General features: G+C 34.8%; 1 protein-coding gene across 2 annotated transcripts in view; it reads right to left on the bottom strand.

Moving 5' to 3' along the window:
- Window positions 1-12,931, bottom strand: part of LOC115446105 (electron transfer flavoprotein beta subunit lysine methyltransferase) — a 75,521-nt gene that overhangs the window by 17,819 nt on the left and 44,771 nt on the right. Inside the window, exon 2 of one of the 2 annotated variants that reach the window (XM_030172664.2) lies at window positions 1,068-1,255. In XM_030172664.2, coding sequence (XP_030028524.1) covers window positions 1,068-1,255 — 188 coding nt within the window. Of the gene's footprint in view, window positions 1-1,067; window positions 1,256-12,931 lie in introns of those variants that run through there. The other variant, XM_037445214.1, reaches the window with a different exon arrangement.

Genomic DNA, 12,931 nt, shown 5'->3' with positions numbered 1-12,931 from the left:
GTTCTTACTTCACGCTAGCACGGGGGCGTCTATCACTAAAGATATGCCGAAACATTTCGGCCGATATGTCGTCACAGTTATTGCAGGTACTTGGCGAAAGCATGAGCCATAGAAATTATGCATATACGTCTGGACATTTTTAAAACTTCTGTAAATACGATTGGTTTTTACCGATTAATACACTATAAATGGTAAATCACGGGCGTATAGTTTAAGTATCGATTCAGCTACTTTGAATTAATTAAAAGATTGCATATATTTTTTTATAAAAGATTAAAATCGTAAGTTGGACGTGCGGACGCGCCATATGAATGAGATTTTGCATGTTTAATTTTTTTTTACTGGATTATTATAATATTATACAAAAAAATATGAATAGGCCTTGGTAGAAAACTAGTTTAAGTACAGTATAAAATATAGATATAATTAAAAATGACCGAAAAACATACATTATCTGACGAAAAACCTGTTTTTTTGTAGTTCAGAGAATTGCCCCCCCGGCTTCGCACGGGTGCAATATTTCTCCACTATTTAATGCATGTTATTATACATATAAACCTTCCTCTTGAATCACTCTATCTATTAAAATCCGTTGCGTAGTTTTAAAGATTTAAGCATAAATAGATAGGGACAGAGAAAGCGACTTTGTTTTATACTATGTAGTGATTAGAAGCGGCGATAGCCTAGTTGGTTGTGGAACGGACTGCCAAGAAGAATGTCCGCAGGTCCAAATCCCAAGAGCAAACACCTCTGACTTTTTTAAAAAAAAAATTACGTGTGTATTCTTTGTGAGTTACCGCCTGCTTTAACGGTGAAGGAAAACATCGTGAGGAAACCTGCATACCTGAGAAATTCTATAAGTATTTTCGAGGGTGTGTGAAGTCTACCAATCCGCACTAGGCCAGCCTGGTGAACTAAGGCCTAATCCCTCTCAGTAGTAGAGGAGGCCTGTGACCAAGTGGTACAGTATATAATACAGGGCTGATATTATTATATTATACGAAAGGAAAGCCGGAAGGAATTGGGTTATACGGATCCTTCTCCACTGCCATACATTAGTATCCTACCTTGCCGTGGCCTGTCCCCCGGGCCAGTAGAACGCCCAGAAGGGGTCCTTGAAGGGCGACTCATCTTCCCTGGCGGTCCAAAGCGGGCATGCGGGAGTGATCAGACGCAGCGCCAGCTCCGGCGTGAGATGCCGCCGGGACACTACAGTGTGTCTGATGATCAGCGAGGATAGGTCTCTCAGCATCATCTGGAAAGGAAGCTAATGTTAACCAGGAGTCTGATCTGTATTGGTTGTCAGTAGTAGAAATGTGAGTATTCATACATAATATAACGCTCATAAGGATAGAATGCTATGGAATGCCACTATTTTAATGCATTATTTTAATTTCTTTCGCTTTCATCAATATTCGCATAGAGTCCCACTGATCTAAGAATATCAGAAATCTGAGAAATATTTAAGTGAATATAAAGCAAATTTTAAGTATGCACGTTATTGATGTATTTTGTTATTTTTTTATTGCTTTGAATGACGAAACGAGCTTGCCGTTCACCTGATGGTGAAGAATACGACCGCCCATAAACAGTAGAAATATCATTCAACACCTTGAATTAAAAAGTATTGTTTGGTATTCCACTGCGCTTGCCATCCTTAAGATGTTTAGTCTTATTATGTCCAGTAGTTACAGAAATAGATTTTGCGTTGGTACCTACCTAGATGGACTCTCACATATGAGAGACCTACCACCAGTAAATGTACAGTAAATATCATAGATATAGTTTGCGTGTTTACTCATTGTATCATAATGTTTTGTTTCATACGATAGCTGGCACTATTCCTGTGACTGGAACATGTTTGTAATCATTATATCTAACTGTTCAATGTATTTGACTGTATTAACGATAATGTCCAAGTATTGCGTGAATAGCAGCTGAGAAAAATAATGGCGGTATCATTTCCGATTTGACGGCAACAATGATTGTCTATGCGCAGGAAATTTTTAAATATTTATCCTACTTATTAACATATTGTTTTGTTTTAACAATAAACTTTTCCAATTAAATTTAGGAACGTGATATTTTCCAAAATGTTCGTTTGTAAAACCCCCTCTTCTGCGAAACCGTGGATGAACCTATTTGAAACAACTTACGATATACCTCGAAATATAAAGATTTTCCTCAACGTTTCACGTGAAGCGTGCCTCGCCTATCAACAACTATAATTTGCATACAGAGCCAACTGCTCAACTATCAAGGCGTTATTGTGAAATTAACTCATAATACCGCATATTTCATGTAGTTATTAAGTGCATTATTGATCTGTTTCATATTTTACTATGTTGTTAGTATACATACTATATGTTGTTATTAACTTAATTAGTGTAATTGGTTTATCCGTTCTAATTGAAATAAATAAATCAAACACAATGACATGATGCCGGTATTTACTTGATAAAAATAGATCCATTATTATATGCTAGAGTACATCTACACTGTGATGTGTAATTCTAGCATTTAAAATATGTTCTATTTAAAGATACAATGATATTCTAAATAGTAGACATTTTTTCAAAATTAAATTCAATGTCTGATAGTTGCGAAGGATGGAATTTTCCGAAAAGAATACGTATTACTAATTATGTTTATACTAATTATGTTGGGTCGGGACCCAACATAATTAGTAATAGTAATATGCATAAATGCGGTTTGCAAAACGTTCTATTAATAATTAGATTCTTCATAAATTACGAAAGGGATGCCAGTAGGAATCAGTCTATTTGCCACTGGTGCCTGAACCAAACTTAATTTACAATAGGGTATAATGCTACTTCAACAGTTAGAGGATACCGCGAAGCTACTTTACTGTAATATACAGTACGATAATAAATAAAGAATTTTGCACTACCTATAATACAAAACGTGACAAGCACGCTTATTGGCACAATGACAAAGTTTCGTAGTTTCCATTGACGCTCGCGCGTTCTCTGATTTAAATGCTAATAATTCTGTGAATTGAACGTCTCGGAAGCAGGACATTATGCTAATTTACATTGATATAGATTGTGTAAATATTTGTCGGTATCGATTGTGGTTGTAATTCGAGTGAATACTTTTCCTTACAGAGAATCAATTTTATTTACAATCATAATTAATGTTTTTATTATATTTTTTGGCATCACCGTTTGCGCATATTATGCTAGTGGTAATTATTTGTATAATTTATATTTTTTTTTTTACCTAAAATTAGGCATTTTATGTAAATAAATAGTTCTAATCTGGTTGTCAAATCATGATTACTACAGCTTGCATAAAAACTAAGAAATTTTATTACAAATTTAAAACACAAGATAAGCATTCCTCTTCACTCCACCTGAGCACTTCAATAAAGTAATTAAATGAAATAACAAACGTATCACGTACCATTTCCAAATACCCGCCATAATATTAAGAGTTTGTGTTCGAAATTCGATTGCTGATTTTTGTGTGCAAAGAAGGCGAAGGAATTCAATTCGCGCAGCCATAAACGTCTTTAAAATGTTATTTGATTAGTGAATACTATTTAAGGAAGAATCATGCGTGTCTATAACACTGTCTGGCCAATGAACTATGCCAATGTGAGAATTTTAGCATTACTCAGTTATTGCGTAAAACGACAAACGACTACTTTAATTTTAACTTCGTATAGAGTATCTAAACACTTATTAGTGTGGAAAATGGTTATTAAATTATTTTATGTGTTTGTTTTGTGTGAGTCGTATTAAATTACATTAACAATGCTAGGTATAATTTTATTGTACACTAGTTGATCCGACAGACGTTGTCCCGCCTTAACTATGAATTTGCAGCGCGCATTCTGTCAATCGCTGACAGTTATTCCAAACAATTGACAGATATATAAAATTAATATTTTCGTAAGTTTTCTTAAATTTTCTAATTTTCCGCGCAATTTTTTGTTTTTTTTCTTTCATAAGAACCTTCTCCTGACAATAACAAACACAACAACAACAAAAAATAGGAAATAGGAATTCATTTTTATATTATAGATATAACAAACTATTATAAAAATCGTTCCTGTAATTCCCTTATCCGCATAGCATACAGCCTAATTATGTTATCAAACATTTACGCGCAGGTCACAAACATTGAGCCAAAGATTGGCGTCGTGCCAATGAATCAGCGCCCTTGACCGACCTCAGGGCACTCACTTTGCACCGGATCGATGTAACTAACTGTAATTCTAGTATTGTGTAGACAGTGTCGCGTGTTATTAGTTCTCGAGAGGGCCTCCTTCTGTTTAGGTTGTAGCACTTAATTAATTCATTGCATATGCGAATGGGCGAGTCGGTTAGGTCTAACTTAATTTATGAAATCGATTATCTCGATTAGTCAATCGATCCGATTGTTTAATGAATACTTTGTTTTTTTTTCGATTCATGCTAATAAAATAATCAATCTTATTACGCTTGCCATATGCCATATGGGGTCAGGTAAAACTACTTCTATGTGGTAACTCACGAAAAGAAAATTTCTGAATAGAAGATTATAAGGCAAAAAGATTATTTTTTTGTATTTTTAGGCATTACCTAGTTTAAAAGAGAGATCAGTATATTTAAACATAGCGAGAGTCAAACACAAAGATAATCATAAGTTACACCGCAAGTTATTAGAATATTTTTCCGAATTTTCGGCTATTCGATCAAGTAGGCCGTCGATAATTCGATATTTGGCGTGTAGCCGAAAATGCTATTCGTTGCAAGTCTAGTAAAAATATTAGGAAAATTTTATATATTTTTAATATTTTAATTTTATTTCGCACTATAGATAGCTGTAGATAGGTGTCCGTGCGAGCCTCTGGGTGGCCACTGAAAATGCCATATGTTATTTTGAAAGTACAATAGAAATTGGCATACAGAATAACTTTCCATGTTAATTTCACGAAGATAAAATAGCGCGGCCATGTTATGAGCCTATTTTAACGGGGAAGGAAAACATTGTGAGGAAACCTGTATATGTGAGAAGTTCTCTGTAGGAATTTTGAGGGTGTATGAAGACTACCAATCCGCACTAGGCCAAATCCCTCTCAGTATATTATAATACAGGGCTGATATTATAATATATTTTATTTTACTTGTTTGTTACATGTTCCCCCGTCTGAGACAGTGTATCTTTCTTTCAACATTTCCACTACAATTAAACTACAACCAAAATTATACTTGCACCGTCGGATTATTTGCACCTGAAACTTTATCAATAGCTGAACGATAACATTGACTCATTCTTAAATGATTAATGTATTCAAAATTCATATGACTCATAAATGACACCAATAAGTACCAGTATGTAGTGATAACAATCAAACATTTTTCTTCTGATGCCACGCGCCAAGGTTTATCAAATCATTATAATTAATAAATATATTCAAGGGTAGTAAAGTGACACCGCTGCACCTGGTGAGAAGCAAAGTGGATTCCAAATGGTATCGACTGACAACCGATGAATCCCTGAATCGATATAATTATGCCGGCCTGTTTGACATCGTATGTACACAGACTGACCAGAAAGCGACATACGTGGGCCACTATGGCGGGTTTTTACTTCGTGTACGGATGCTATCTTGGCAGATACATGTATTTAACCGTGAGGTTGTTTTATCATAAATGTTGACTATCGCAAACTACTACAAAGCATTTGGAAAGGTGCTTCCTTTGACTTGTTATAGTGACTCACGTAAGTGTGTTGTATTCCGGGACTAGCCTGTGTATGTTTGTATAAAAAAAAACAAATAACATTTGCAAGCGTTTGTATTTTGTCGCCGATCCGAGCGGATTTTGAATATAAATTAAATGAAGATGCTTCTGATAAACATTTTAGATGCATCTTCAGGTTTGTGCGTCGTCTGTAGAAGATTGTTGGTGCCAGCGCCAAGTGTACGGTGCTGTTATAAAGCTATCAAAAGGTCTTGGTTTTCGGCAAAGGCAGAAAACCGGATTACCGGTGGTAGGTCTCTCACACGTGAGAGTCCGCCTGGGTAGGTACCACTGCAATGTCTATTTCTACCGCCAAGCAGCAATATTAAGTCACTGTTGTGTTCCGGTTTGAAGGGCAATGTAGCCAGTGTAACTACTAGACATAATAAGACTTAACATCTTATGTCTCAGGATGGAGAGCGCAGTGGAATACCAAACAATATTTTGTCAAGGTGTTGGATGTATTTCTGATGTTTATGGGCGGTCGTACCACTTACAATCAGGCGAATGGCAAGCACGTCTCGTCATTCAAAGCAATAAAAAAATCTAGATCCACGCTGAAAACTTACATGTTTGTTTACAGCATTAATGGGTCAGCCCGGCCGCGACAATGGCAACTCTGTTCTACTTACGAAAATATTTTTACAACACAGTCTTCTAATTCTCCAGAAAAGTAATTAACATGTGATTACGACTTGGACTCGAGATAAGTAGAACCCACTTATCAAGACCTCTGCGACCCTGGGATAATATCAAAGCTAGCGCTATCGACAAATAATTCCGTATAGTGGAAAATATTATTCAGTTTTCTTGAAGTTCACAGTTCACGCAATCATTTGGAAATACCGTATTTTTGTTTTTATTCTAGCATTGTTGTGGAAGCAGGTATTTATGTCGTTATATGACCTCTTCTGTTCATAAATATGCAATCATAAGAGGCGAGGTTCCGTTGCTGGCTTTAAGGAAATCGGCTGTGGTTCAGGCTAGAAGGTATTGGGAACGAAGGGTCATGAAGGATGGAAATCTTTTAAATTTATATTATACCCATGTCGTAAAAAATAGTCAAGTAATATTTAGAGTTAATTCTTACCACGGGTACGAGGGATTACTAATTACTTTGTCCTCTACAATTATGTTAATGTGGTCTTTATACTGCAAAAGTTTAACTGTATTTTGTTTTGTAGGAATAACTTTATTAATTGTATATTATTATCTATATTAATACTTGAATAGAAAACCTTGTATCTCTTTCTAAGCACATTGCGCCTACAGAGTGTGAGATTTGGGAATTTTAAAGTTCATGTAGAGGAGGGCAGAAAAATTATGAATAATATGTGTTACTATAAAAATTGAGGGTCAAACTACGGCCACTGGATGACCATTACTACATGTGGTTCGTGAAAATGTTTGAATAATAATAACAGAAATAACTGCAAGAATGAATTTGGATGTTTCACACACAAATAGCCATTAACATAATTTTTTGATGCGGATTTTATATAATAATTTTCTCCCAACGTATTGAAGACTGCCTTCGTGGTCACGGAGCGGATTGAGGTGTTGGTCATCCGAAAAGTCAATGTTACAATATCTACCTACATTTTACAATTATATATTTTTTATAATTTTAGCTGTTGGTGGTAAAAATAGCCAGCCAAATGAGCCAGCGATATGTTGTCCAATTTAGCAGTAATCTTGAAATAACATTATTACCTCTTGATCCGGTACTAGCCCGGTTTAATAGTAATCCTAAAACAACATTATTACTCTGTAATCCGGTACCCCAACACATCCTCATCGAAGTTATACTGATAACTATATCGCAAAAAACCGAGCGAAGTAGCAGTTGGCTGTTTGTACATTCAGTCCGTACTTAAATTATCTTTAAGCTCTATCTAGTAATGATGCTCCTCGAGGCAATTCTTGTGCACTCGGTCTCCACACCGAATGCACGAGGGACATTTGTCGTGGCCCTAGGCACACAGTTAAGTTTGTAGACATAGTTACCAATTCACATTGACGCCTATAAAGGCTTGAGAACATTTCCTGGCTTTCTCCCATCCTAAGAGATTATCCTATGCTTCCCCCACACTACCTTCCCAGCTATCCTCTCCCAACTTTCCTCCAGGTCGTTGCAGTTGCTAAGCTGGGGGATTCCAGTATCTCATTAGCAGGTTTCCCGCGGTGTTGAATGTGGGGTCCGATATCCAAAAAAAAACAAATAATGGCGCCAATTAACAACAAACTCAAAAATGTATTCAACAATAACCAATGTTACAAGTAAATCGATAGGGGTTATCAGTATAGTACTATTAGTCCAATGTGCATGCCTCTGGCTCTGTCCAGCGCTTCCGAGAAAGTATGAAACAAATAAAATCACAGATACGTTATCATTAGGGTTGACAACTATAAAATATATATTTTTTTTTTTAATATATTCAATAGCATAGTTTTTTAAATATATTTCTGTTACTCACAATAAATAAAAAATTAAATTGATTTAAATTACTTAACTGTTAGTGTAAAATGGGTCCTGAATAGCTTTATAAAAGCCTTCAATAATTATTTTATAATAGTGTTTTCTGTTCAACACAAAATAATATACTAACAATTTTATCATTCATTTAATTCTTAAATGGCGTAATCGATTAAAAAGTAAAAACAGAACACATATTATGAAATCATAATGACAAGTTAAACATTATTCCCAGAGAAATAAATATACGAAAAAAATATACAATTTTAGTTTTTAAAAACCTGTTAATGAACAAAGAGCTTCATTCCGCAGAGAATTTAAATAATTCTAATTTTTTTTTCATATTCTTAAAAATCGCTTTAAATTTTTCTGTTTTATCGAATCGACAACCCTATCGTGACGGCCAAGCGCCACGAAGCAACGCCCTGCCGTGTAACGCGGCGACGTCTCTACCGCTGCGCACGCGCACTATCCACTGATAGCTTATCACAGCGGGATTCTAGTGTTTACATTATTAAAATATGGATTTTACGCGAGGGGCGGACTAATTGCGTTACAATTAACGATAGACGGCTGTGTAGATTTAATTTTATTTTAAAGCAGCAATTATTTTTACAATTAAATGGACTATGTTCCCTCTCAGTAGTAGAAGGTCATGCCTAGCAGTGGGACAGCATATAATACAGAGCTGGTACTATATTATTATTATGACGCAGTGTGACTGCAGATAGCCCGATGCCTTACAAAGCCAACTATCTATTTTGCCTTTTTTGTATTGCAAAAATATACTACGATTTCCGGTTAGTTTTTTTATTATGAAACTTTATAACATAGTGATATGTTGTGATTTAATCAAAATTAAACAGACCACCTGTGGTTCCAATATATCAAACTCGACGGTCGTATTTCTACCATTGGACGACCACTAGTTAGAACGAACTAGCTTTTGCTCGCAGCTTCGCCCGCGTGAAAAAGTTTTCCGGGATAAAAGTCCCACTATATATTTTCCCGGGATAGAAACTATCTTCATACCAAATTTCATAAAAATCCCTTCAGTAGATTTTGAGAAAATCGATAACATACAGAGAAGGGGAGTTTGTTTTATAGTACGTACAGATAAGAAATAAGACTGTACTATTGTGAAATCGCACATGTCGTTAGAGTTATTTATATGAGAAGGCGTATCTTCGTGATTGTTTAAACTATCAGTGACGTCTTTAGAGTTAAAAATAGCGCGTTCTATTTATGTTCTAGATAACAGGTTGCATCAAACGGCATAAAACGACAAAGAATTTTCTTATATTTACGCGAATAAAAAACTAAAGGATAACTTAAATACCGGTATAAACTCTGAAGCCTATTTTTAATCTAATGAGTTGCAATGACATCGGTTCAGGACAGCCACTTGAGGAAGAAACATCAACAGTTAAGTATAGTTCATGGCATAGACCCACACACATCACGCATTTATTGCGGAAGGGGTATGCAGAGGTGCAACCAGGGCACCCACTTTTCGCCAGGTTTGTTCTGTCCTATAATGTCACTTTGCCCGACCGCATTGGATTTTGGATTTTGGATTCGAATTCAGAACCTCAAAGCGCTTCCGTACCGAGCATGCAGTCCAACTACGCCACCAAGGCAGTCACCTACATTACAGATTTATGGTACTCTCTCCAGCAAAACGGTGCGCTAACGGTAGTTTTTTGAAGCAATCTACTTGAAATATAATAAAATTGAAGAAAAATTAAACATGATTTTTCTACAATGTGGTATCTTAACTTTGGTAGTTTTAATTATGATGTGGATACTGTGTCCTTAATTTCACAATAAAAATGCCAAATAAATTATTGACACAATGCACCTTCTCCTAAATTACACATCATTTTAATTTGCAACACTTTTAAATAGAACTTAAAGAATATTTTAGTTGTTTAAAATTATCAAAAGTATATTCTTGATTCAGTGCACCTCCGCCTAATTTACACATCATTTTAATTTGCAACCAACAGACATGGACAATAATTAAAAAAATATATATTTTAACTCTTTAAAATTTTCAAGACTTAAAGACCTAAAATTTATAAACTATTCGTAAATATTTGCATTTTCCCGCCAACTCATGCACGGAAAAGCTATGGAACGAATGCTCAATACCGTTTGCTCGGGGAAGGGTCTCAGCGAGCTACATCATCTCGTCATTCATTTACAATTAGCGTCGGTTTTCTACGGTACATGATTCGATCCATTCATACAACAGTTTAGCGTGTGCACAGACCACGTGAGTTCGCGTAATATGTTTTCCTTTACTGAAAACGAGTGCGCTGAATTACTCACATCTTTTTAGTCAATATTTACATAACATGTGTGTCAGACTTTTCACATGTCTTACGGTATTTATAGTCTGTGGTAAAGTCTATAGATTACAACTAAAAGATGTGACGGGCAATTACTCTGCCCACAAACAACAAAACAGCCTAGTAATATCATGCAGAACTTTGAAATTGAATTCATTAACAAGTAAATAAAACAAGTAGTATAGGAGTCATAGCATATAAGTTGGTTAAATACTCTTAGATTACCTGAACTATATAATAAATAATATCAGCCATGTATACACTGTCCCACTGCTGGACACGGGCTTCTACTACTGAGTGGGATTATGCCTTAATGCAACAATACTTACCACAGCTAAGAATGACAGCCATTTCACAGAATAACCGACCTAAGGAATTCTTTGAAAAATATTGGAACCAAATAAGTAAACACGCTGCGGTATTGTAATACGGTTTCATCATTTATTTGCATATCCGTTGCAACTTTGTTTATGTTTTATTAGTGACGCAATAAACCAGACAAGGTTTGTAAAGTGGACCTTATGGCGAAGGATATAAATAACTTCGCGGACGTGTCCCTCTTATAATTGTCATCAGCTGTGTTGTCATCAAATGTTTTTACACTTTTCGTAATTCTTTAGTTAATGGAATCATTTGATGAAATCTGTTAATGAACATTTTTTTTTTATTTATTTTGTCCTTACTAACTTTTGTTCCGGCCCCGCCCGCATGATGTTTTTATGGGATAAAGAAATCTAGGCTTTTGCCAGGGCCTCAAACTATCTCCATATCAAAATTCAACGACGGTTCAGTGCTTCAGTCGTGGAAGAACAACAGACACATAGACAGAAACGCTTTCGCATCTAAACAGATAATTAAAACTGTGACAAGCCGATGTCTAAACATAATAATTTGTTACAATTTCTATTCATTTATTCAACGGCCTGTGCCAAAAAGTTTTTTCAAGAATAATTAATATGATGGTCCTTTTTAGAGCAACAGAAGCTAAAACCGCATTTCCATTTTTTACTTTATATCTATATTTGTACACCCATCACATAAAAACTACTGCATGGAATTTAATGCAGTTTTTACCGGAGTATTGCTAGAGATGTAATTTAAAATTTTAGCTGTATTTTATTCCGAGAATATATGAATCGGAATTTTTACCACGGAAAAACTTTTTTATTTTTTTATTTTTTATTTTAATAAAATTAAGACGCAAAACAGATTACAATCAAAATTAAAGCTAATTATAAAATATACAAGCATAAAAACTAGACTGTATTCCTAAACATTGCGCCCTTACACTAGTTAATTACTTAAAGTGCGGACTAAAATAAATTAAGACTATTAAGTACTGTGTAAAGTTAAAAAATTTAAACAAGAAAGTAGTATAAGTGTAACTTAAAAATATATGACTAACTATTGTGGGTAAATATTAATTGTTTTAGACCTCTTGAGAATGATCCAAATCTGCCATTCATAATGTCAAGGTTTTTGTGTTTTTTTGCCAAGTCATTATACGAACGACACATACGAACCATCGGATTATGAATTGAGATGTTGTTCCTATAAACTTGCAATGAGAAAACGTTTGGATTACGTATTCTGAATGAAGTGTTAAAATTTATTAAGGCCAGTAATTCGGGAGCGTAAATATGTGAGTGTATAATTTTGTAGAGGTATATTACTTCCATGTAACAGAAAGCCGCGAGCAAATACTAGTTTATAATATAAATATGGATTTAAATTAACTATTTCGTTGAAAAGTTATCACCCAACTTAAGGAGAATTCTATAAGGCCACATATAAATTTAATTAACAAAATATTTTGAATACGAACAAACAAGGGAACAATGTTTAAGGAAATTGAAGTTATATAAACATATTTCCTCGAATCGGAGTGGATACCTGTAATTGTTATGATTGCCGAAGTTATTTTGATAGTTCACTTGAATTGTGTGTAAATTAAACAAGTTTTAAAAATCTCGTCTGGACTTCCAGTTAATCAACTTTTGCTTATGCTCTGCCTGCATACTAAATCTTGTGTTGAATATATCTTTGTACCCTTTCATCTATTTTATGTCCAATATAAAATTTCTGTAGTTGTATAAGCGACTTAATTGCAGTAGTAAATATTATTATGTATCTTGACTTATCATTAGCGCAACTATGTTCGACTACGTTATGAAAAATCATTTTATTATCATTTTATAAAGGTTGAGCATTATGTTTCTTTATTTGAAAATACATACCTTGACTTTGCGCTCAACGTGGCGAAAACCACAGACAGGCCGGCGTAATTGTGTCGACTGGCGAGGTAATCTCATCAATGCTCTATCTAGACACGACTTAGCTCATCATAG

This window comes from Manduca sexta, chromosome 5 (genome assembly GCF_014839805.1).
Source record: "Manduca sexta isolate Smith_Timp_Sample1 chromosome 5, JHU_Msex_v1.0, whole genome shotgun sequence".
Taxonomy (NCBI): domain Eukaryota; kingdom Metazoa; phylum Arthropoda; class Insecta; order Lepidoptera; family Sphingidae; genus Manduca; species Manduca sexta.
Note: the sequence above shows the minus strand (reverse complement) of the source record. Positions and strands in the feature narration are given on the sequence as shown.